Below are 26,689 nucleotides of genomic sequence, written 5' to 3' on the forward strand. Positions count from 1 at the left end.
TTGTCTTGAAAGCACCATAAATACTGTAATTGTCAGCATGTTAGTGCTACAGTGACCACACAGTTACCGCAGCAAAAAGTTATTATTCACTCCCACAGCCTTATCAATCAACACACACAGGAATGGGCAGGTGTTTCTGCCTCTTCTAATATATGTGTGTGTGTGTGTGTGTGTGTGTGTGTGTGTGTGTGTGTGTGTGTGTGTGTGTGTGTGTGTGTTTGTTTAACTATTCTTGTGGGTACCGGAAGTCCTCACAAGGATAGCAAAACAATGAAAATTCGGACAAGTGGGGACAATTTGCCGGTCCCCACGAGGAAAAACGCTATTGTATGCTTAGGGTTTAGGTTTAGCGTTAGGGTTACAATTAGGGTTAGCGTTACAATTAAGGTTTAGGGTTAGGAGTTAGGGTTAGGTATAGTTTTAGGGTTAGGGGTTTGGGGTTAAGGTTAGGCTTAGGGTTAGGTTAAGGGTTAAGGTTAGGATTAGATTTAGGGGTTAGGGAAAATCGGATTTTGGATGGGAATCAATTATTTGGTCCCCACAAGGATAGCAATACAAAATTGCGTGCGTGTGTTTGGTTTGTGCTTTGGGTATCATGGGATACAGAGGCCAGTGTTCCATATAGTCTTTCAAAAGCAGAGTCTTGCTTCTTAAGTTCTTCTCCCAGATGGAAGAGTAGGAAGGCTGGGTGTGGAGGACGTGTGACGGAGGGAAAAGATGGACACCACAACTGGGGTGGAGTCCCGTACGTGAGTTTGGAGATTACTGCCATATCTGGCGCCCCAAAACCCTTGTCATAGTCCATTCTGAGAGGTGTCCATAGTCCATGTCTTTGAGCGCGACATTTCCTTTGTTTTGCTTCCTCCAGGCATACCACGCAACTCTTCTAAAATTTATACTAGAATAGAGAGAAAGATAGACACACAGATGAGAAATACACATAGACCTACAGTATGCAAATTATATTTATATATTGTTGAATGCATGTTTGAGTGTTTGTCTCTGTTAAATATTTGCATGTACTTTATGTCTGTTCAAATCTTGTAGTTATTTTTTGTAATACTTTGAGCTTTTGACTGAGCCTGCCTGGAGTGCCAGATGAGCGGCGTTAGCACTTTATGGGAAATTCCATTGGTTACATTGTGGGGAATGGCTGCTGCATTACCGTGGTGAAGTGAACGATGATGAATATGGCGACGAAGAGGAGGCCGATGACGATGGAGGCGATGGCCACTTGGAGAGCTTTCTGACCCAGTCGGCGCGAGCCATCATAGTCTTGCAACTCATAACTTTTCCTGGACTGCATGGGGACAAGAGGGAAAACACTTCACTAAGGGAGCGTTCAACTTCACCAGCAGTCGTGGATTGTCTCTAAAATGTGTTGCTTACCATGACAATTTAAAGAGAAATATGATCATGGCTCATACCTACCTCATACTGAAGTAGACCTGTAATTGGAAAATCATTTGGAGTAAAATAAATGTGTAATATTTACATGTGATCCTCAAATGTGAATGAGGAATGGTACACATAACACCACACATGGGTTCAAATAGTATCCGTTTTCTTTCTAATATTTTGAGTGTTTGATTGAGCCTGGCTGGAGTGTCAGATGGGTGGGGATTTGCACTTTTGACTATTCCATTGAATACATTGCACCAGACAAGCTCAACCAAGGGCTGTTTAGAAGAAATACTATATGAACCCAGGTCTGCATAACATTGTGTGATTGTGTGTTTGAGAGAGAGAATAGAAAGGTGGAAGAGAAAGTAAGGGAGTCCAAACCCTTTGGATGGGAAAGTGTGTCAGTGACGTGGTGTTTTGAGAGGGGAGGGGAGCATGTTAGGAGGGCACATCGAGCATGTCAGAGGGCACTGCCCTACCACACACACATCTGTTCCTCTCATTAGACATGTTTGGTTCTCGTTTCTTCCTCAAACACAGACACATACACAGACAGACCGACACACCGTGCACATACACGCACGGCCACACGCAGATGATCAAATAAATACGGGATTACCGGTAGACTCTTTACCATATTACCAACACCACTTCACTTTCTCGGTCCCACAAAAACACACACACATCGTGAGAAAGTTGGGCCAGAGATCCTAGTGTGATCAGCCAGCTCTCAACACCGTATCTTATGACCTGACGTGTAGTTTAAGAACATGTGAGAATTGCAGAGGAGAACTGTTGTCCTGGCAAGCATTCAAAGCTGGTGCACCAGATATTTTTTTTTACTGCTTGTTGCTGGAATCCCAGAAAAAAAAACATGGAATCAGATTGTTTCCTTTAGAGATGCAGTCAAAAGCTAGAGCAGAGCTGCCTTCCGCTCTCCTCCGCATTCCTCATGCTTTTGAATAACCGCTAACGGACACAATCAGTTTCCACTAGCATTGCTACATTGTCCAATAATGCTAGCCAGATTATTCTGGACATTGCTAAATAACTAGCTAATGAATTTTTAAATGGTTTGGAGGAAACAACATCCTAGGGATGTTGAAAATAAGTTAAACTTCAAAAAAGCGAACTGTCCCTTTAATACTACATCAACAGAATATGAAATTAGGATTATTTTATAATTGCAAAAATTGTGAAATGCAATACAATATGTTTACAATGTATTTATCTTGCAACATATCACACTCTACATTGGCTTTTTCTTACATAGAAATTGACCTGATGTACTTTTCACACTATTTTCAATATATTTCTCATTCATTATTCAATACATTTATATTAGCTTTAAGACATATATTAGTCAGTGAGTAAACCGTTTCCCATATGCCTGTGATGTCCCCTACTTACCAAAACTGAAAAGACCAGGGCTACAATGTTGACTGGGTACGCGGGGCAGAAGCAGGTGAGGATTGTTAGCCACAGGTAACTGTGGAGGGGAGGTGGAGGATGCTGTTCCCCCACAAAACTAAGTCTGTCAAAGTCTGCGCTCCCATTTAGGGAACTCTTAACACCCAAATGCCCTCTTATCGGCTCCAGAGCCAGAGGACGGGCCATGGTGTGGGCAACAGACGGCAGCAGAGAGCGAAAACACAGCCAACGAGAAGAAAAGAGAGACGAGCCACAAAACCGCTGGAGAAAAAGGGAAAGTTAAAATAGAGGGAGATAAAGAAATCTCAGGCCAAAAGAAAAATAATAATGGCCAAATGACAGAAATTCAGCAAACTGTAGGAATGGTACACCGCACAGGAAAGATCCCACAAAAGAGGAAAAAAGGGGAGGAAATCTGACTTGGACAAAGAAAGGATGGAATAGCCAGTGAAGGAGTAGAGTTGAGCAAGCTTCCCGGAACTGTCCGGAACTGATTGAGGGGTCTGAAGAAGGGAGGCAGGTGTGGAATGGGGGCGTCGAGAACTGTACCCCCGCATAAAGAGCTGACCTCATTTTCTTTAGGGTGGGCAACATTACTACCCCCCTCACACCCCACTCCCCAGAAAAGAGAAAGGAGGGAGAAGAGAGACCAGGATCTGACCTCATTTGCTGTGGCTAACATTAATCTCCTCCCTTCACACACACACACTGGCAGCCAGTCCTGGCCAACACTGAGTAAAGTGTGTGTGTTGGGGGTGGGGGTCCCTGTTTACCACTGGGACCTTTAGCATTCCCAAATTAGTTTGGTAAGTGTACAACATTGTATTTCCCACACTCACAAACAAAATTTACTCACACTGCAGTCAATTCATCAATAAGACAAGGGTGACTAGCCAACCCTACTGCTTCTGTTTGAGCCCACCTTGAGCACACCTGGGTGGTGTTCAGTAGGCATGAAGCGGGACAAAATGTACTGTACCTAGTAAAATAAAGGTTATGTATTAATATGTGCTTTGTCCTGCCAAGGTCAGGAACAGTGCTGGAGTCCTTCCAAAATATATGTGTTGATGCTTCCCCCACATTTTGTTTTGGCATGAATCTGCTTCCATACAACTTAGTCTCAATCTCTTAACCCTCTAGAGTCTAAGCCGGGGGAGGGGGGGTTCTAAGCTAACATATGGAATTGTTTTAAGATGGTCATACCAAGGACCATTTAGCTATTTGATTTTGAATTTGAAATCCCCTTAAGGTACTCATAAAATATATACACAAATTATTGGATGAAACATTGAATTTGGCCTTACTGCTATCAGCCAGTAGAAACTCATTGAATAACAGATTCACTACATGGAACAACAGATAGTCCCCCCAAAAATAAAAAGGAAGTTTGTTCTGAAGTGTCTGTCCTATATCTGAGAGATATAAGAAAGATCAGGAAACTATATATATATATTTTTTTGTATTATATTAATTAGATTTCCGCTGGGCCTCAGAAATTGTAGGCTAAGAGTTAAAAAAATAAAACAGAACCACAATCTCAGTGGAATGCTTTAAAATAATTTATTAGGAATTTTAAAATGGACATTTCCAGAGGAGAAAAAAAAAGAAATACAATATGAGCAGGTGGGGAACAGTCCAAATAAAAGTTTAGTTACAGTGTTGGTCAAGACATTGGAGTTGGAGCTTTAACAACCAAGACCTTGGAGTTGGAGCTTTAACAACCAAGACCTTGCCCCTTTTCCGACCCTGAAGAAAGCATCAACATAAACAAACAAAAAACACCAGCATCTTAAAAATCACTGAATCATTATTGTACACCGGGAACGAAATCGGTCAAGAGAAAAATAGAATTTCCTTTTGTTCTGAAAAAAAGTAAATGCTATACTCATATTGCCATTAATAGCAGTATTATTATTCCTAAGATAAAAAATAACTTATTGCTTTTTGTAAGTTAAAAAGTTACAGTGTTCGTGTCCAGCAGTAGTTTTGTGTTGTGCCCCAGCCAGTCCGAGAAGGGCAGTACTAGCCAGTATAAAATGGGAGATTCTTGTTCATGTTTAGTGGAAGACTTTGTGGAACATCATTTTTAATTTTAATTTGAAATTGAAATAGCTCTGTGAAAAGAGAGGGGACAATTCCACTATCATCTCCTCCTCCATTCCAGCTACTGGTCTGTGTATACCTCTTTTATGTACGGATTGGGACAGAGGCTGCGTTCCATTTCGGTTTACCTAGCCCCTAGTCCCTAGATCTGAAAGGACACATAGGATACGTGGTGTAGACCAAAATGGAACCAGCCAAACATTTCAGTACCAAAATGGCAGTCAAAAGATTTTTTAGAATCTAGCTAGTTCCATACTTCACCTCACTATTGTGCGCGCACACATCACACACAAACAAATACACGTTCACACATAATGACACAATCACCTTCTAAGGTCATCAGATGACAAATACAACCATGATGTAACCGTTTTTTAAGAGTCAATTGCTTTGTTAAATATGTCCTTCATTTGTTTCTACGGTCCATATGACCGTACATAGAACAGCAAGAAAGAAACAAGAAACAAAATAAAACATAATGAAGGAAAATAGAGCAAAAATATATATACTTTCCCCCCCCAAAAGTTGTATTAAAGACCACCCAATCCCCCTTAACCCCGACCATGCACCCTCACCATAGCCAATTAAAAACCTTCAGGGCCTCACTTCAGTTTTTCCTTATCTCTGTCAGGGATACGTGGATGTCATGTCCATAGAAATAAAATGACTAGAACAGGAATCCCCATTCAAGTAATTATACTTCTATGGTTATGTCACTTGGTAAGACTGTGCCTTTAAGGGGTCCAATTCAATAGAAATCAGTTACTGGCATAACTCATGCAGATTTGGAATGCACACACTACCGTTAATCCATGTTTACAGTAAGAAACTAAATGAAAGGGAAAGGACTCAACTGTGTGAGAATTCCAGCGTGTTCTCTTGTTGTTACCAATTTCTAATGAAAAGGGTCTTATCATTCCGTCTTATTTACAAATATCATCTAGTCTTCAACCCTGCTAATGCATGTTGTTGGCCTAAACACCAAACAGATGCCGAGGGGATAGCCACTTTCAAATAGAAAATTACCTGCCACTGTACAACACGTTTGTTGTAGTAGTCAAGCAGACTTCCAGTTAAAATGGCGCCGAACGATTAATAGTAACCCCGCCTGCCGATCAAAGTTCAACATCCCCTCCCTCCTCCCCTACACCACCCTCCCTCCTCCCCAACACCACCCTCCTCTCAAACTCTATATACAATATTTTACAGGAAGAAAATAAAACATTCCTTTCAAAACCAATTACGGAATAAAATACCTTACCGATTATCATTATTATCGTCGCGTTCAATATTAATAACAATATTACAAATGTTTTGTTTTAAAAACTATCAAAATATACATTTTAGTTTTCTTTTCATGTTTCCTGTGACACGTTTGTTAAAAATGGAAATTACATAATTTCTTTGTTCTTCCTCAGTTTACATGGGTTAGGTACCCCTTTTGACAAGGAGACCCCATCCCACACACCAGTTCATCTCTCTCTACTCCTCTCTTCTCCTCCATCTCACCTCAGTAACACATTAAAGGGAGGTCAACGGAACAGACAATACATCAAAACATTGCGATTAAATAAAAAAAACTCAAATATAAAGCAAAACAAATCTGACAGAATCTGTGTTTGCCTTGAGCGTAACCGACAAACATTATTTTCTCACTTATTTTTCAGCCAGAGCAATATTTAAAAAAAGAAACAGCATTGTAATCTAATGAAATAAACCTATGTGAAGGTAAAGGATAGGAGAAACAAGGGATTGAGAAGAGGGAGTGATATTAGTACAGGAAAACAGGATACAGAAGAAAAAAAGAAAAAAAATATCTTCAGTCGGTGGGTGGAGTCAGGAGGAGCCAGGGGGTGGGGGGGTTTGACCTGTGGCCGCCAATCGGATTGTGCCATGGGTAGGCACACAGCAGTTTGATTGGCTCATCAGCAGAAGGGACCTCCTCCCGTGCCCGGTGATTTGCTAAATCTGCTCAGTGGTAACCGTTGGTGAAGGCAGTAGCGATAAGAGGACCCTGAGAACGAAGAGAGACACACTGACTATTAGAGACAGAGCAGCTGGTAGATAGTTTGAAATGAAGAAAGGATATGGTTTACAAAATTGCCAACATTTTATTGATTTGTCATTATCCAATTTATACTTCCAGATACATGCCACATATCGGGCTCCTTTAGCTGACTCTTATAGATCCCTCTTCACGATATTCCAACCCTGGGTCATATTCATTAGGCACCAAAAGGAAGACAACAGACTAAAGCAGGGAACTAGTCAAATTTCCGTTGTGAAACATGATAGTGACGTACCCCAAGACTGTGGCCGAATCCTGAGTTGGGGCCAGGACTGGCTGCGCTGAGATAGCTGCTGAGTGCTGAGTCCTGACTGGCTGCCGCATACAGGTCAGCCATTGGCCCAGGGCTGCTGGTGCCTAGGTAGCCTGCGTTACGCGACTGGGTGGAACCTGAGAGCGAGCGAGAGAGAGAGACAGAGCCAGTCAATCAGTCAGTCACATACACATAGACAACAGACAGAATGATGAAGGATAATTATCTACCTCTCATAGCAGCTGCTGCTGCTGCCATTGGTCCATAGGCTGACAGTGGAATGGCTGAGGGACAGAGGAGAGAGGGACAATTTCAGATGTCTTCTTTTACCTATACGTCACCTTACAAAACAGTGTTTGAATTAAGTTGGCCAGACTATTCATTGCCAGGTAGTTTACAATTTTATTTTACTCCCCAATTTCGATCTTGTCTCATCACTGCAACTCCCCAACGGGCGGTGAAGGTCGAGTCATGCATCCTCCGAAACATGACCCGCCTAACCGCGCTTCTTAACACCCACCCGCTAGCCACACCAATGTGTCGGAGGAAACACTGTTCACATGACGACCGAGGTCAGCCTGCAGGCGCCCGGCCCGCCACAAGGAGTCGCTAGAGCACGATGAGCCATGTAAAGCCCCCCCGGCCAAACCCTCCCCTAACCCGGACGACGCTGGGACAATTGTGCGCCACCCTATGGGACTCCCGATCATGGCCGGTTGTGATACAGACCGGGATCAAACCCGGGTCTGTAGTGACACCTCTAGCACTGCGATGCAGTGCCTTAGACCGCTGCGCCACTCGGGAGGCCGGTAGTTTACAGTTTTAAAGATGGTGAAACCGTGCCCAAAATATCCAAGTGTAACATTGTTGGGGTCAATTCCATGATTCATCAATAAAAAGTGTTATATCAAAGTTAGGATTGAACCCTTCCCGATTGGAAAAAGAGGGCCATTGCACCATTCCACCACAGGTTGGCGATGTTGCCTTATAAAGACAGAGATCGAGAGCTACTTGTAGATCTTAGAGGAGTGACTGACCTGTGAGCTCAGAGGGGTGGGATGATGTCAGAAGGGTGGTCCTCTCTAAATGGAATTCTAGAACAGAAATGTCAAGAGAGTGCTTTTTTAATACAAACACCATCTATGTGCCAATCGACTCACACACATACACATACACTTACATGAACATGTGCACACACACATGCAGGCACATAGGCACACACACACAAGCAATCAATTATAATGGGTATGAGAGACTACAGGGGAGAAGGGTGATAGGGGAAAAGGAGAGAAAGGAGGAGCAGTGAGGGAAGAGTGGACATGGAAGAGAGATAAAAGTGCAGCAGAGATTACTTTTCACATGAGAGGGGAAGGGAAGTGGAGAAAAGGACTGGGGAGAGGAGGAGGACAAATCTACAAGCAGCCAGACTCTGCCATATGTGTTTATACATGGAGTAAAAAGTGTAGGTATGTCTATGTGTTTGGCACTTAACGTAAAACTAACATCAGTATGTATCTGACATTAGGCCAATGCATTGTTTCTGTTGTCAGACCTAGACAGTTCTTTGGATGAACAACAGACTCAAGTCGTCTGTAACTCATACTCTACATCAATAAGCGTGACAGAGAGAGCGATGCTCATATACCAGGGAACTGGTAGGTGTATCCAGGCGTGATGCCAGGGTAGCCACGGCTAGCGTACGTAGCTGCTTGGAAACCTGGGTAGCCTGTGAAGAGAGACAAATAAATACCTATCAGGATATGGCTGAACACAGTTGAAGGAGATGATGCTATTGCATTCATATTAGACCTCATGTAGCATGTAGCAACTAGCACTAGAACTCAGTACCATGCTGTTGCCATAATTGACCTGTAGGTGGAGCAAGATACTATGACTTCACTGTGGGCCATAGCCTCCTTGAGTCCCACTGAAACACATCCCCCTCTACCTCTCATCTCTTTAGCCCTGCTCTCCAGTACTGGGCACAAATGCATAAAGCATCTTTGAGTGGGAGTGCTGATCTAAGATCAGGTCTCCCCTGTTATATACTGTAGATCGTATTCATTGTTAAAAAGGCAAAACTGATTCTAGATCAGCACCCTTACTCTGAGAAGCTGTATGAATACGGTTCCAGAGTGTTTAGCGGCAGCTAAATGACAGTGTTATTGTTCTTACCCAGCATGCCGATCCCCAGCATGAAGGCGTCCATGCCGTAGGGCATCACCCTGGCACGACCTCGAGCCGTACCCGTAGGTGACATCACTTCCTTGGGCTGGGCTTTCTTGCACTCCACCTGGAGAGGAATGCAAATTATTTGAGATATTCTGCATATAGACACACACTCCTCACTATCAACACTGACACACACATTCACACATATATATACACACATTGCCTGCATACATACCATTTTGTTGTTGATTTCGTGGAAGTGGATCTCACACACTTTCTCCACCATGTCTTCATTCTCGAAGGTCACAAAGCCGAAACCTGAGGGACACAAGACTGCTTTACCTTCCCACTATGGCCATTTGTTTCCATTTTCTATCAAACTGACTGCAATCATGACTTCAAATGTCCAGTTATTCCAGGTTAGGGGTCACCAAGGAAGAAAAGGAGATGAGGGAAGGAGGCGAGGAAAAAAAATAATGATTGGGACACAGCCCATGTTTAATGCTCCCTTTGTCCTCGTTCCTATCCTCATATACTGTATACTTCTTTCCCCCATCCCTCTCTCCCTCAGAGCATATTATAACGTTTTATTTGCTTTCATCTATTCAATCCCTTTCAGATGACAGAACATAAAGGTAGCAGAGACTCCATCAAAGTATTGAGACTCACCTGGTCTCTCCCCCTTTCTCTCCCTACTCTATTACCTGTCCCTTCTCCCTTCCCTCCCCCACACCTCAAGAGGCTGTGAGGGGATTTAGACAGGTTTGCGTGCCCTAACTGTCAATCTGTCGCCATGGTGAAGGGGGATGGGGTGGAGTATTAGCTAAGGTTTTAGCCTGAGCCCCGATTAAACGAGCTGACCAATGAACCCTTCTCGCCTTCCTTTACTTGTTCCTCCCTGACTGATTCACACTATAGGGCCGACCTGAACTGTACTCCAATGGCTCAGATACCTTGTTTTCACATTGTCCTTTCCAGCATGGTTCCAGCAACTATGGTGGATGCCTAACCAGCTCAGCCCAGTACAGCTCCCGCACATTAAAATACACATTGCATGTGTATCAGCATGAGTGTGTGTTTATCTACACAATGTGTGAGAGTCTGATAATGTGTGTTAATGTGTGTGTTATTTGTTTCCGCATAACATTATCTACACTACAAATCAATGTGTGCTATATTGCCATTCCATGCATGGCTGAACCAAGGATCAGGCTCTTCAATACTTTCACAATGCAAGAGGTTTACTTTTGCACCAACAAACCAGCTAGTATGGTCTGCCAATTGATCTGAGAGAAGATTATCACAATGAATTGTGTGTGTGTGTGTGTGTGTGTGTGTGTGTGTGTGTGTCAGCTGGTGTTTCGTGGCAATACCTCTGTGTCTGTTGGTGGTTTTGTCGAACATGAGCATGGCGTCATCAACCTATGAGAGAGAGAGACACAGAGAGAGATGAGCTTGGACAAACACACACACACACACACACACACACACACACACACAGCATGGGGCTTCATTGTCCCTCCTTCAGGCCCTGTACTTCGGAGCAAGAGAGGAGAGGGGGCTAACAGATGGAGAAAGAGGAAGGGAACGAGGGAGGTGACAGGTGACAAAGGAGGAGGAGAGAAAGAAGGGGGTACAGGGGAGAGGAAAAAGAGCGTGGGAGAGATGAAGAGAAAAGGGGAGAAAGAAGAGGCAGTCCTTCTTTCTATGTGAAGTTAAACAGTCTCACTCCCCAAGTTCTAGGAGGGAATATTTACTCTCTCTCTCTCTCTCTCTCTCTCTCTCGCTCTCTCTATGCAAATATATATATATACTGAGTGTACAAAACATTAGGAACACCTTCCTAATATTGAGTTGCACCCCCTTTCGTCCTCAGAATAGCCTCTATTCGTCGGGGCATGGACTCTACAAGGTGTTGAAAGCATTCTACAGTGATGCTGGCCCATTATTATTATTTTTGACTCCAATGCTTCCCACAATTTTGTCAAGTTGGCTGGATGTCCTTTGGGTGGTGGACCATTCTTGATACACATGGGAAACAGTTGAGTGAAAAACCCAGCAGCATTACAGTTCTTGACACACTCAAACTGGTGCGCCTGGCACCTACTACCATACCCTGTTCAAAGGCACTTAAATATTTTGTCTTGCCCATTCACCCTCTGAATGGCACACACACAATTCATGTCTCAAGGCTTAAAAATCATTTTTTTAACCTGTCTCCTCCCCTTCATCTATACTGATTTAAGTGGTTTTAACAAGTGACATCAATAAGGGATCATAACTTTCATCTGGATTCACCTGGTCAGTCTATGTCATGGAAAAAGCAGGTGTTCCTAATGTTTTGTGCACTCAGTGTATATTTGGTAGGGGGGTAAGCTTTTCACAAACTCTGTGTCCTGTTCTCTAGCTCTTTGTTCTCCGCTCCACAAAGTTGACTATCCCCATGGAGACCCTGTAAATAATTTCAATTAGGAGAATTTACCCTGCTCTCACCACTCTCACTATGAATAGAACTACAGAGAGAAAGAATTGTGTGTGAGAGAGAAAGAGAGAGCGAGAGAGAGGGCAAAAGGGGGAATTAAGAGAGGGGGACAAAGTTGAAAAAGGGCTTACTAGAGGGCGAGAAAATGAATTTTGCGTGGAGACGCAAAGAGAGGAGGCGAGAGATAGTTCAGGACAGAATAAGGATGGGAGGGGGATTGGTGCATATGAAAGTGTGGGTTGAGAGTGAAAAGAGTTGGGGGAGAGAGAGAGAGAGTGAGGGTTGGATGGACAGAAAGACAGACAGAAGGAGAGGCAGGGAGAGAGAGAGAGAACAAAGAGAAGTGGGGGCTTTGTCAACACGCACCCCTTTCATTCTTCCTTTCCCTCCGCTTTTCTTCTTTTTCTCCTACTCTTCTCCCTGCAGCCCTATTCATGCTGACCCCCTCCCTCCCCTCTTTACTCTCCTTTGCTGGTAAGAAAGTTAGCACAAACTCTCCTCTAACAGAGGAACTGTGAAACTACACCATGTTTTGCCAGTGAGAGACATTATCAGTATTACCATCGCTAAGACACACACACAGCATGACTGCATTGCTATTTTCATTACCTATTAGCATAATGAAACACAACACGGGGTGAAATATGAGTGGAGGAAAGCTCTAGACCCCAGTTTGATTTCTAACCTTTGAGATCATCTGATGGTGTCTTGATGAAAGCAGCACATATAACTAAAGTACTAAAGTAAAAATACGTGAAAGTACTACTTAAGTAGTTTTTTGGGGGTATCTGTACTACTATTTATATTTTCCCTGACACCCAAAAGTACTCGTTACATTTTGAATGCTTAGCAGGACAGGAAAATGGTCTAATTCACACACTTAACAAGAGAACATCCCCGGTCATCCCTACTGCCTCTGATTTGGCAGACTCACTAAACAGTGTGAGTGTTGGAGCGTGCCCCTGGCTATCCATAAATAAAATAAATAAATAAAATGGTGCCGTCTGGTTTGCTTAATATAAGGAATTTGAAATTATGATACCTAGTTTATTTTAGCGTTTACATTTATTTTTGATTATTTTTATATTTAAAACCAAATACTTTTAGACTTTTACTCAAGTAGGATTTTACTGGATGACTTTCACTTTTCATTGAGTAATTTTCTATTAAGGTATCTTTACTTTTATTCAAGTATGACAATTGGGTACTTTTTCCACCACTGCTAATATATTTAGTTTATTTGAATAATCTAAAAAACTAAGTTTACACAAGCTGTGAGGATGTGTGAGAAAGATTGTGTGTGAGTGTGTGTTTCTGCATGTGTTTCACTGCGTGTGTGCATGGAATATCGAAAAGGTCAGGGTTGGAGACCCGTTAGTCCAACTGAGCTATGACCTCTCTCTCTCTCTCTTTCTCACACAAAAACACACAGCCCCCCTCTACCCTCTGTCCTTCATTCATTTTTTATCTCCCTCCTCCCCCCTCTCTCTCTCTTCACCCTTCCGGTCCTCCAAACCCAATGACGCAGCAAAGTCCAGACAGGGAGAGTAAGTGGACAGCTGCAGCACCAGAGACATGTTATCATAAGCGTTGTGTTACATGGTCAAGTAGGCAAGTAGCCTCCTGTTAGCATTAGCACTATCTATTCTAGACGATAACCATTCATTAGTATTAGGCTAACACATGAAGGTGTGAACACAAAACAGCCACCTTTAGCCGTATACAGTGAGGATAGCTAACTGTGATTTATACTAATTTACTTGCTAGCTAACATCTTGAAGTTTGTAGCTGTGGGTAAGCTTTATTGACCAAACAAAACCTACTGGGCACAGACGTCAATTCAGCGTCTATTCCAAGTTGGTTCAACGTTAATTTAATTGAAATGATGTAGAAACAACGTTGATTCAACCAGTGTGTGCCCAGTGGGAAGTGTTAGACCTACTGTTACTGAGTCACAAGGATATTGCTACATGCTAGCTTTGTGTCTGAGAGGACAGTTAGCCTCCTGGACAAAATCAATAGGGAAACAACCTGTTGTCCACTGTTCCAGAGAAGTGTAATACTATCTGGCTGAACTATAGCGCCTTGTATTTACCTCAGCACGGATCACACTCACTGCCCAGTACAAAAGGATGCCCTTTACAACATGTCACATAACATTCTCATTTCGTAACATTGACAAGGAGCTTTTCAGGAACATTCTGAGAACATTTTCAGTCACATAATTTTCTGGGAATGGTTTCAGAGAGCTGCTAGAAATGTACAGAAAGACAACTTTTTCCACACAGAATGTTCTGTAAATGGGAATGTTCTCTCACCGCCAATTTCAAAGAAACTGGACAAACCAAGAATATTTTGCAGCCCTTTGTAAACATCCACTGAAGAAGACTGTTTTGCTGCTAGGTAGGCTATGAGACAGTACAAACCGTTACCTATTTGCAATGAACATGTGGGCTTCAATCCCTCAGTTCAAACACCCAAACACAGTCAGTGTCTAAATCACCTCAACCGTCTTCCTCTCTCACCTCTGTTTTACTCTTCCTTTGCTCTCTTTACCTCTCTCTCTCTCATCCCTCTCTCCACCCATCTCTCCAAACAGGCCGGCAAACAAAGTGTCCAGTGAAGCCCTCTAATCGCCAACTCACATGGCTGACTGGAGCCCAACTTTTTCCTTTCTGTCCTATCCACCCCTCCCTCCCCATCCCTCTTTCGTCCATTTTACTCCCATCCCTCTTTCGTCCATATAGTTTGTTGACTCTTCGAAGTGAAGAACCACTGCTGTGTTTTTACACTGTACTTTAAGGCAGAGTGTTATCCGATGGTTTCCCAGTACTGTTTTGGAGGGCAGGGCTGGAAAAAGGATAGTGGGAACGCCGGGATAGAGTGCTGGGGAGCACAGCGGGCCTCAGGCCGGGCACGGCGGGGGCGTAAAACGAGACTTGTCTCTGTGAGATTCCGACCTGCTTCCCAGACAAACATGGCCGCCAGTGAGCGGTGGTATCAGCTCGTTTGAGGAACCCGTGTACGGTTACATCCGGTTGGTCAATCACATCAAAGAAGAAAGGGCTTTCATTTTGCACTAGAATGACATTGATGCCCATTTAAGCCCAAATGCTCACAAAATGCTCATCTGATTTTGAAGTGCACAGAACAAAATGGTAAGAAATGGTCAGTTCTGTGTGTGTGCTGGATTATTTCACGAGACTGCCCATTTCTAAATCAAGTGACAAGCTCTCTCCAAGACACGCTGCTGTGCAAATCAAATGCTGGAAGCGCAATGTGGGAATCTGCAATGATATCATTTGGCCCAAGCATCTCCTATGTGGGGGTTGATACTTCACAAGATCCAAGCCTCCATCAGAACTATTTCCTCTCCTCCTCTACCCCTTTCCTCTCTTCCTCTACCCCTTTTCTCTCCTTCTCTTACACCCAATAGTTTCTTCCTCTCTCCGCCCCTCAAAGGGACATCATCAAGCCCCTTTAAGGGGATGGTGATTCTGTCTTTCTAGAACGTTCTCTGTCCACTGCTGCTCAAGACAGTCAGGACACACTGTTTTAAGTCGGTGAATGTTAGACATGTGTGATGCCCGACCAGTATGTGCGTGTGTGTTTATGTGTATAAGCCTTTTTATTTTACATAGATTGCTAAATTACCAAGGGACAATGGCTAAAAGCAGGTCACCAAGGCAACAGGCTGAGAGGGAAAGAGTGTGTTTTGGGATGGGGGGGTCAACGAACTGAGGTTGGTTGTGTGTGTGCGGGTTGGGGGGGGGTCTTGTTGCAAGAGCAGCTGTTGCATTAGATTAGTTCAGAATTAGAGACCCCCCCTCCTCCTCCTCCTCGCCACTGTCCTCCCTCCCTAACTACACCTCTCTCTAGGTCAAACTTCTTCACTCGTTCTCACCCTCCTATCTTCCTCTTCCCATTGATTCCAGACAGTTTGTCAACTTTTTATGGGGTTCAGATCTTCATTCCGTTACATCACCTTTTCTTCAGCCATCACATTTCCCCCCTTCGCAGTTCTACGAGTTGGTTCTTCTCATTCTCATGCATTCCTCTTCTCTCCTGCAGTTTGAAAACACTTCCCTTCCGAGTACACCTCTCTGTCTCCATGAGGTGCCTCTTCACTCTTTTCACCCCTCTTTCTACCCCTTCCCTCTTTCTCTCTTTTAAGCCATTCCTCTGTCATCCCAGCATGCGTTTGTCTTTCACTGCATTTCATTCAAATAGGCTTAACTGGCTTGAAGAAAAATGGAACAGACGAAGCAACTCAAACAACAGCAATGGGAGCAAAATGGAAGACAGAAATGCTAATATCAATTAGAACTAATGCTCTTGTGTTCCCTCCCTCTCCCTCTTCTCCTTCATCCCTTTCAACTCTTTTCTGAAATTAGCCACGCTTACCGTGTCTCTAACCCACATGTGGAATGAGAGAAAAAGAAAGAGAAAAGAGAGAGAAACAGGAAGACAAATAGGCTGAGAAAACCAGAGATATAGTGAAAGGGGACATTGAATGAAAAAAGAGAGGGCACTTAGAGAAGCTTTGTCTGAAGTTGATCTTGGCAAAATGGAGAACAACTCCTGATTCGAGATATAGAGTACATGTAATGTAATTCGCAGCAACAGCATGTCAACAAACGTGTCTTAACACAGTGCATCATTTACCTTTCCAAACTGGTCAAAGTACTGCTTGACGTCTTCGATGGTTGTGTTCACTGAGAGGCCACCCACAAAGATCTTCTTTGTCCTGGTCACCAACTAACAACACAGAGGAGGAGGACACACTATCATTAACACACAATACATTGAAAAGGCTAGATGTTTCAGGTAATAAAGATCTAAGGGTATTCACAGGATTTAAGAGAGTAGTGTTAAGCAGTACAAATATCTAGGGAGGGGGTTGCCAGCCACTCGGAACCGCATAGTACAGTAATAAGACAATTTATTTGAATGCAAAAACAAAATGTGACTCTGCAGGAAGACTTATTATTAAGACTGTGTGTGTATGTGTTGTGCCTGTGTCTTTAGGCTGGCAGAGCACCCCATTTCTTATGTATTTGGGTTGTATAGAAGTCGGCTGAGGGTGGGGTGAGGGGGATTCCTGCCCCTGTTGCCCTAAATCTGGTGCGGCAGGCGGGCCTCCCCTGATGGGACATGACGGCTGTGACGTCACCTTGGCCTCCAGGATTAAGGATGAGAACTCACCTTGGGTTGGGCTCGACGAGGAAATGCCACCTTGGGATCAATCTGGAGGGGGGGGGACAGAGAGAGAGAGTGAGTGTTAAAAACTGGTGGACAAAAACATTTGGAGACAATACTACCACTCACTAGTAATGGTGACTCACAGTTCAAGACAACGGACCACAAACTTTTCCAGTATTTGAGAGGTATTACATTCCATTTCTATGACAGCCCCCAAACCTGTGATACACTGGAGTCATTTACTTTCTCCAATGCATTGGCAAACTACATACCACTAGCCTGGTCCCAGATCTGTTTGTTCTGTCTTGCCAACTCCTATGGTCAGGCTATATGAGTTGGAAAGACAGCACAAACAGATCTGGGACCAGGCTAGCATACCACTGTATAATTGCAACACAACAAAACTTTAAATTCATACAGGATATCAATTAATAGACTCATGTCGACACTGATATTCACAGGCGCTGTAATTCTGACCGGAGAAAACAGCTTCTGTGCACGGCATTGTAAGCCGTGGAGGATTTGCATAAAGGCTCAGGTTTCTCACGTGTCTTTCTAGTCAAATCAGGGTCCGCGGTCTTGGAGGCTCAGTTGGTATGAGCATGGCTCAAGCAACGGCAGGGTTGTGGGTGCGATTCTTGCTGGGGTTACATACTGTATACTAAAATCTATGTACTCACTGTACTGTAAGTCGCTTTGGATAAAAGCGTCTGCTAAATGACATATTATTTATTATATATTACTGTTTGAGTGAGACGGAGGAGACTCCCCCTCACCCCACGGTGTAGGACGGAGAGGAGGGGAGGACTGTCGTCCACAGCTGGCTTCAGAGTTGACGAAGGAAGGAGACTACAGAGCATGGCTACCGTTGGCAGGCGTGGTACAACAGCTCGATTGTTGAGCACCCGCCACCTTTTATAATTCTGTTTCTTGTTTACTCCAAATGCTGGGACGAAACCATGAATTCAACTGATCATCTCATCCTTGTCACTCAATACATATGTCTATAATGACACTTCTTGAGTCAAACAAGAGCCTGATCATCCCAATAGTTTAGTTGCATTTTATTTTCAAAATATTCCTATCAAGCATGCTCATGTAGTGCTCAGAAATCAGTAAAACAAAACATGTTTGTCACAAAGATAGAAAATCGCAACAAAAAGCAAAGGACCAACACCCCTAACTAAGTCTATTTTGGACAAAGTTTGACTACTACAGTAGAGTGCTATAAGCTACATCATGCCATGCTGTTTAGTATCATCACATTATAAAGTAATGACGGGGTACATATCTACAGCACCTAGAACAGACAGTACTCAAATAAAGAAGAGCACAGGTATAGATATTACAGTGAATGTAGGCCCACACTATGGCCTCTATAGAAGACTCAGCATGCTACTCTTTTAGTTCAGCCCAAATGGGTGTATTCCACAAACCAGGAGCAAAGAGCCAGCTAACGTTCATAAATATTCAGAAACAACTCTGCATGTCCTTGATCGCGAAGAATGACTCAAAATGGCAATGGTATAACTGACTTTTAATAACCCATATTCAACTTTCTTTCTTTATAATAACTGATATTAATAACGCTATAATGGAGTGTTTATAAATGTTAGCCGGCTGACTTGTTCATCCTGCTTTGTGACATACAACCCTGATGGGTTTTAGAGAGCAGAGAAGGATCCCATCAAGCCAGAGCCTATTGGTTTAGTTGTTTATGTTAAGACAAGACTAGACTACATCCGATATTCACCTCAAACTGCCAAACCCATCCAGACATGTTTAAAACTGAAACAAACAAGCAAAGTGAAGGCATTACAAATCATCATTAGCACATGGTTGCCAACACATGTCGGAAAGCAGAGCCTAAAATGTTTTAATCTTACAACATTCACATTATACTCTCAGAGCACTTCTGTTAGGCTACATTTTTGGTTTCTTTCGTTTTTTTTAAATGTATTTTCATCGTGTGTATGTGGGGATTTTAAGGATAGGGAAGGGGGAAGAGATTGAATGAGCAAGAAAGGAAGAAAAGAACGAAATAAAGAAATAGTAAAGACATAACTAAACCAAAGAGAGGAGTTTGAGTAAGTGAAGGAGAGGGTGAAAAAGAATGAAAGAGAGAGGGAGCTAGGCCTAGATCGAGGGAGACAGGGAAAGACAGAGTGAGAGAGGAGAGAGAGAGTGGCTATTCATTTTAAAACAAAAACTCCACATGAGAAAGTGGGCCCGCCCATTTGTGAGCAGGGAGTCCTGGCCCAGCGGGCAGCCCCTCTGATTTCATTAATTAACAGGACAAAAGGGGACAAAACAGATGGACCCGCAGAGGAACAGGGTCTCCGCCAACCACCCCCCACTCACACACCCTGATCGTGCGGTTAAACACATAAAACACACACACGCACAACAGGCTCCACCAAAGCACTGCTTCTACTAACACATTCTCTCAATAGAAAATTGTTTTGCAAGGAAAACACACAGCCACACAAATAGTTAACGAAAGTGTGCTATCCTATCCTAATTCAACACTTTATAAAATACATCTGTTTAGAAACAACCATACTAAGAAGTTTGGAAGGTAGCTAGGCTAGCATGTCACTTTGTGGACGGCGATTTGATTTGGGTCTGGGCCATCAGGGTCAATCTGCACAGCTGAACAACTGCAGAGTAATTAGTTAATGAAGTCCACTAATGAGGCCCCCTACCCTACCCCAAGACCTGGCTAGGACAACCAATGTGTGCGTACGTTCATGTGTGTGCGACTAATCACATCCTTCAGGAGGGCAGGTACACACTCGGGGATGAGGCTATACTTCAGAAGCGCAATCCAGTTTGTTTCCTTCAATCCAATTAGGTGCCTCTGAGATCCATACTAATTACAGATGTAGTTTCTTAATTTGATCACCCTGTTGCAGGAGAACCTTCCTGCTGCAATGCAGGAAATGTAAAACTTGTAGTTTATTTGAGGTTTAAAAAGGCTTATTTTCCTGCTGTAGCAAACTGGCTCAAATTAAGATCCTACACTTGTACAGACCAGGGTTCGGCCTCTCTCGCCTTTCCCTTCCATCTTCTCCTCCAGCCCCCTTTCGTCTCCTCTGACCCTGTCAGCACCAGAGAGCTAATCTCCATTGAGCCATGACCTGGGACAGTGCTAACTGCTAATGCTAACCTGGTTCCCACCCCATACGGAGTCCAATCAACCAATATTCAGTCCGTGAACAGAAACACAGTCAAATTCAATCATCAGATTTGAATCGTTACAAAGTGTGGGTTTTGATGACGTGCTAAATCTCTATTCTTGCTCTGAGTCTGGTAATGAGTTTTCCCCTTGTGAAAGAAAAATATAACTATATTATCTGTGAGCCGTTTAGCATTGCTGCTAGCTAACTTTAACCAGGCCTCTCACTGTTAACCAGGCCTGTGGTATCACTAAACTGTTCTATAATTGCTAACCATCAGTAATAATAAATAATAATAATAAGCCATTTAGCAGACGCTTTTATCCAAAGCGACTTACAGTCATGCGTGCATACATTTTTGTGTATGGGTGGTCCCGGGGATCGAACCCACTACCCTGGCGTTACAAGCGCCGTGCTCTACCAGCTGAGCTACAGAGGACCACAAACTGTAAACTGCCTATTCATGTATGTATAAAAATAAGTAAATACATGTATGTATAAAGCTTTATTACAAGGGTCAGTAATCTGCCTCAAGCATAACCAACATCATTATGTATTAATCTAATGCAATGGTTAACTATGTACATGTAATAACGTTCATGAGCAGTTTATGACCAGACCTTCAAACAAAATAATAAAGTGTAACCAAAGTTCTTTCTCACACTCTTCATGATGTATATTCAATGCAGCAACACTAACATACCCAATCAACTGATTGGTAGAATTGGCTATGTATTGTGGGGCTAGAACAATTGTTTATATTAATTCACAATAATTTGTGTAGGCTTGGAATGTGAATACGTGGATAGGAAATCCATGCAATCCAAACTCACTTTGTACCAGTGACGCTGATTTGATGCGATAAAGTCTATTAGTAATAGACTAGATTTGTTTTGAATAGTCAAAATGGAACCAGGGCCGTGTTCATTAGGAACCAAATGGAAGAAAACTGACTGAAACATGGAGGGACTACCTGGACTATTCCAATAAGAAATACTAATTTTCCACTGCAAAATATTTTGAAACATTTTCCGTTGCGTGCCCTAATGAGCACGACCCTGGATTGTCCTAGTCCAGACGAAGCAACAACACTCAGGTCCACTTTTCTATGCACTACATCACACTGCTGCCCTGTGGCGGAGGCCTCTGAAGCAGCCAAACAAGTAGAACTCTGTCTTCATGCTCAAACAACATCACCAATCTGCCTCACTCATAAAAACCTATTACATTGGTCAATACTGGCATTGTCAATAACAACATGAAAGTTGTCTAGATGTTGGCTTCTGAGAGCATCCCTGCATGATTTAATCAAATATGTTTTATCCGCACACATCTTGGCCCTATATAAGATTGACAGTGCTATATGTTCCATCCACATTACAAACAGTAACATAGACTTTCATAATCGTGTAGTTGGCTAAAATTAAGCACCACTCTTCTGTTTGTCCCCAGCTCTTTGCTTTTACTGTGTCAAGCGTTTTGTCACTGCTTTTCAGAGTGCTTACACTTGGCCCCATTCCTACTTCCAAACCCCTCTCATTTACCTTGTCCTTTCTCTCTCTCTCTCCGTTTCTTTCTCACCCTCCATGGGGTGAGCATGAAATTCATTCCAGAAAGGAATTTCACTCTCCTTCTCATCTCATACTGGTCAAACAATAGCCATGGACAAGGGAGAGAGAGGGAGAAACGGTTTGTTGGAGACTGTTGGAGAGGTAAAAGTTAATGAAAAAAGGAGAAGAGACCGTACAAGAAGGGGACAGACTGAAAGACGTGAATAGTCTGTGAGAGAGCAGGTGAGAGTCATTGAGAAATGGAAAAATATTAAAGAGAAAAAAGTGAGAGAAAGGGATTTGGTAACAATGAAATGGAGTCCCTTTTTCTTCCAATTACACAGTGCCACAATATATCCATTGACTTACTATATGCTATGCTTTTCCAAGACTTTTAAAAAAAAGCAGCACACCAAACACAACACTGTGAGCTGCAGCAAAACATTGTTATCTATCAAAAAATAATGAAATTTATCAAAAACGATGTCCCTGTCTACTAGACAATTCAACCCTCAACATGGCCACAAAAACCTTGTTTCAGGATGTCCCATGCTGTGATTCCAGAGGCTTGGCCTCCTCCCTCCCACGGATTAGCATTAGCATCAGACGCCCCACTCATTCTCAAACATTATGCGCTGCGTCATTCAGACACGTTAACACACTTATTGACCATCACACCTTTACACATGCACGCGTACACACACATCGACATAGTGGAGACCAGGTCTTCAAAGCTCACCTACCTCATAAGATATTCAAGAATCAGACTCAGAAACACACACACAAACACTTCTGACAATACAAGATCTACTGTAACTAGGATCCACAAATACATTGCCATGCTACTGATTTCAAACCAGTTCTGAAGTGTAAAATACCAACGGGGTTACACAAAAACACATTGCCACCTTGGTCAAGTATACAAGAAAATATAAATGGTGCGATCTATTTATAGGATATTTAACTTAATAGTATGTGTATCTGTCTTGAACAGGTGATACATTTGGAGTAGTGATTTAGTTGTATGAATCAACCTCAATGTCTTCACAAACATATTTCTATGTTATGACAATGTGTTCACTGAAAAAATAATTTTACTGTAATTACTCTAGAATCCAGATTGTAGCTATAACATCAGTGCATTTGCTCCTTTCTTAAACATCCTACTAGGGGTTTAAGAGATTAATTGTAACTGAAAAACTAATGTCCAATGCTATATAAAATCAAGGACCTGTAAAACAATGTACTACAACCACTGCCGTTTTTAAAGTTATCGCCATTGTGGCTATTGTCCATGGGTTGACTTTGCAATGTTGGTGGCAGTACATGCTGCATTCATCTTCAAATGCTAGGAGAGAGTTGTTATGGAGACATAAGTCCCACAAGGCTGTGGAGTCACCATAATATCCCCTATGACTGATTTCACCCACGGCAACAGACCTGCTTCGAGTAACCAAACTAGCCTTCCATGTTACATCCTCCCCCACTCGCTCTCACCTTTCACTGTCAAATGTTGTCCCTTTAGGGCTAGACAGTGTGTGTGTGTATAACAGTAGCGTGTGCGCACATATGAGAGTGTGTATTGAGGGGGTTGGGGGATGGAGACACACCCACGGCTGACAAAGCTGTATGCTGTAAGCTTCATCAACGATTATGTTACTCTATGTGGCATCACCAGTGTGCTTCAGAGACTACAGTGTTATGCATTGAATTAGAATGACATTCCCATTCAAGTCAACATTCCAATTCTAAGGAGTTTTTCTTTTTTAAATAATTATATTAAGTTATTCCCGGCTGGGACTGAACTCAAGGACTAGTTGACAACAATGTTCAGGTTAAATGTTTTTGTTGAATTAACTTAATCTAAACAGTTCTTTACTTTTGATGACCCCCTTAAAACTTAATTTAATGGTTTTTAAAATGCACAACTCAACTTCTTTAACACGTTTCACAGCCCTAACTTCTTTCTTTTTGGGGTGAGAGAGAGAGCTCAGGCCTCTTCCTCCCCGTCTCGGTCCCCAGGTAATCATGGCGATGAACAGCAAGAAAGAACGCTTTCATGTCACGCACCGTAAACCAGGATTTGGTGGGAGGGGAGGAGAGGGAGGCGCCCATAGACTCTCCTAAATGTTCCTACCAGGGCCTACCCTTTCATACATCACATGGTGTATAACATTATGCCATAACATGGCAGAAGAAAAAATACTTACCAAGAACAACTGCATCCATATCAAATATAGACAATGCTATAGATGTATGCCACAACAAAATTATTTAGGCCTATTATATATTGCATGTGAACAATTTCCCCATATACAATAATGTTGCTTGTGCATTTAGTTGCAAGCATAAACTTACTGTTTTAGAATCCAGCTCATGTCTGTTTTGCGCCAAAACTTTATCCACACCAGCCTGGTCTATGTATGTTACAAACCCGAATCCCCTGGAAAGAAAAACGCAATGCATTGAATTATAATAACAGTTTGACACAACAAAACACAACCACTGGCCGCAAAATCATGTTATTTTAAAAGAAAATAAACCCATGAGCGCGCGCCTAGGATAGGATGGTGAGGTGCGCACGCCTCCTTACCTCGATCTCTTCGTAACTGGATCTCGCATCACCATACACTCCTTCACCTCGCCGAATTTACAGAAGTATTCATTCAATCCCTCTATAAAAAAGTGAAAATATGGTTAAACAGTTTTCCAAAGACGAAATGTCCTTTTAATGTAGGCTATAATAATTCATTTAGATAAATGACAACAGACAACGCAAATGAGCAAGACCACGTTGTTGTTTGTCTGTCGCGACGTCATTCATTGAAAATAGGATAAGGGTAGATTCAACTCTGCCTAGGTTGATCGTCCATGGCTATAATATGATGATACGACAATGTTAAGTTTACTTTAGTGATAACTTAGGGTATAAAAATATGATGAATATAGGCTATACTTTTACATCAACCTATAGGCAACACAGTTTACAAACACTGAGTTTTAGACAAACTGTATTCTATTGAATGAATGGCGTCAATAACGCTGTAACAAGCGCAACAATGCGATATCACACACACAAAACACCCCGAGAAATGCAGAAGCAACGAAGTTCTCAACGACGAGACAGAGGCAAGTCGCCTGCTTCAATCAAATATCAAAATAAAAAAAGTTGTTGCATAGGGTAACAGACCCCACAAATAATATACAAAATAAAGCTAAATGATTTTATACTCATTTAGAACGTTAATCGCATATTGTCTCGCCTCTCTGTTTCAGCCTACAGTCTAAATCATGCGTAGCCTAGGCCTACTGATCCTCGTTGAATGAAAGCTTTGATTTCGGCAGCATATAGCCTAAACTATCAACTGTCTTTTTTAACAAACTTCCGGGAGCTTCACATACTAAACAATGGTAATATTGACTGTATACATAGTATATAAACGAGTAATAATTACACTATACATCTATCTAGGCATTTTATTTGCATCCAGGGACTTTGAAAAGTCGCTCGCGGGACAGCTCACCTTGTGTTGTCTGCCAACTGAGACCCCCGATGAACATTTTGCTGAATGGGAGAGATAGAGGCGAGAGTAAGTGGTGTAGAACAACATATTCCCGTAAAAGAGTCTTCAGAGATTAAAACCAAATTGATATATATATAGGCCTACAAAATAACATAAATAAAGTAAAGAGAAAATCGGCCATGTTGTGAAGGCACGAGTGGTCAAGTCGGGCCGTTATAATCCCTACGAGAAGATACTGTAACCAGCCAGTTCTCTCCAAATGGAAAGGAAAAGTTGTTAGAATCGTAGCCATCTCCTCACTCAAAGAAAATAGGAGAAATAAACAAGAGATAGATCCTGCGCGGTTGAGCGGCAGTAATACACGGTTGAGCGGACCATATTGGAGAGGTAGAGCGCTAGAGCACATCAGAACAAGCATGCTTGTCTTTTGTCTCCGCGCTCCGGTGGGCTCCACACAAACCAAACTCCACGGTTATCTCACATATGGAAGCAAGCAAGGCCAAGACGCAGGTGAGACGGTGTGGGACCTTTACCAGGGATCGTGGGGGGAGTTGTCCACGGAGGACAGGCTGCTTTGGCTCCCTTCTGTATCCATTCCGTTCATCTGTTCCCGACTGTGAGTTGAGGAAAGGCAGTGAGAGTTGCAGACTCAGTCGCGGGTGGATGAGGGGGGTGGTTTGTCTGGAGGAGGGGCGAGCGAGCGAGCGCGGCGCGCGCACGCACGCATGCATGCACGCACGCTGACACACACACACATACACATACACGCACACAAAAAAGCAGGCCCCGCCTCTCCGTCGCTTTTCCCGTACTACCGCCCCTCACTAAGCAGCCTTGTAGGAAGAGTGGCGCTGTCTTGTAGCGTTTCTCCGCTGTAGGACAATGATGTGCATAGTGGACGTTTTGTGGAAGTCTATTCTATGTGAATAAATTATTAGTAGACAGCATAGGCCTAGTAAAATAAGGTCTCCAGCTGTTAAGTAATTATAAAGTACATTCAAGGCCTAATTCGGAGAGGATGAATCGGCTACAGTGCAACATGGAAGGCATATTCTGATGCATGGGAGAGAGGATGGAGTGGCATCATGACAATTCTATGGATTTGATATGGGGAAATCCCTAGGGATTCATGACAACACCTTACAGACACAGACACATCCTTTTTACACTATCACGTTTACACTGCTGGCACCCAAAAAAAAAATTCACATCAGTTACAGCAATTTATAATAATAATATGCCATTTAGCAGACGCTTTTATCCAAAGCGACTTACAGTCATGTGCGCATACATTTTTACGTATGGGTGGTCCCGGGGATCG

The 26,689-nt window shown here is 42.8% G+C and overlaps 2 protein-coding genes across 2 annotated transcripts; both read right to left on the reverse strand.

Annotated features, from left to right (window-relative positions):
- Positions 1 to 477: 477 nt before the first annotated feature.
- On the reverse strand, positions 478 to 3,356 carry LOC121575891 (transmembrane protein 233). The gene is made up of 3 exons (XM_041889179.2): positions 2,815 to 3,356; positions 1,166 to 1,300; positions 478 to 898 (listed from the first exon to the last, which is right to left on the reverse strand). The coding sequence occupies exons 1-3, from the start codon at positions 3,019 to 3,021 to the stop codon at positions 887 to 889; spliced, it is 354 nt and encodes a 117-aa protein (XP_041745113.1). The 5' UTR covers positions 3,022 to 3,356; the 3' UTR covers positions 478 to 886.
- A 1,020-nt stretch (positions 3,357 to 4,376) lies between these two features.
- LOC121575101 (RNA-binding protein Musashi homolog 1-like) lies at positions 4,377 to 26,030 on the reverse strand. Its single transcript, XM_041887948.2, has 14 exons — positions 25,902 to 26,030; positions 25,369 to 25,409; positions 24,438 to 24,519; positions 24,203 to 24,287; positions 17,119 to 17,160; positions 16,579 to 16,671; positions 10,805 to 10,853; positions 9,667 to 9,749; positions 9,435 to 9,552; positions 8,905 to 8,985; positions 8,297 to 8,353; positions 7,490 to 7,543; positions 7,242 to 7,396; positions 4,377 to 6,952 (listed from the first exon to the last, which is right to left on the reverse strand). Exons 1-14 carry the CDS (start codon positions 25,970 to 25,972, stop codon positions 6,911 to 6,913), a joined length of 1,053 nt encoding a protein of 350 aa, XP_041743882.1. The 5' UTR covers positions 25,973 to 26,030; the 3' UTR covers positions 4,377 to 6,910.
- Positions 26,031 to 26,689: the final 659 nt, after the last annotated feature.

This window comes from Coregonus clupeaformis, chromosome 10 (genome assembly GCF_020615455.1).
Source record: "Coregonus clupeaformis isolate EN_2021a chromosome 10, ASM2061545v1, whole genome shotgun sequence".
In the NCBI taxonomy this organism is placed as follows: domain Eukaryota; kingdom Metazoa; phylum Chordata; class Actinopteri; order Salmoniformes; family Salmonidae; genus Coregonus; species Coregonus clupeaformis.

Bases quoted from the DNA above. Each gene is read 5' to 3' on its own strand.
- LOC121575891 (XM_041889179.2), bottom strand. From the start codon at position 3,021: ATGGCCCGTCCTCTGGCTCTGGAGCCGATAAGAGGGCATTTGGGTGTT. The intron at 1,301-2,814 runs GTAAGTAGGGGA...GTCCCCATGCAG, and splicing joins CCCTGGTCTTTTCAGTTTTG to TCCAGGAAAAGTTATGAGTT.
- LOC121575101 (XM_041887948.2), bottom strand. From the start codon at position 25,972: ATGAACGGAATGGATACAGAAGGGAGCCAAAGCAGCCTGTCCTCCGTG. The intron at 17,161-24,202 runs GTAAGTTTATGC...CCCCCCCTCCAG, and splicing joins ATGAGCTGGATTCTAAAACA to ATTGATCCCAAGGTGGCATT. The intron at 6,953-7,241 runs GTACGTCACTAT...CTTCGTTCTCAG, and splicing joins GATTCGGCCACAGTCTTGGG to GGTCCTCTTATCGCTACTGC.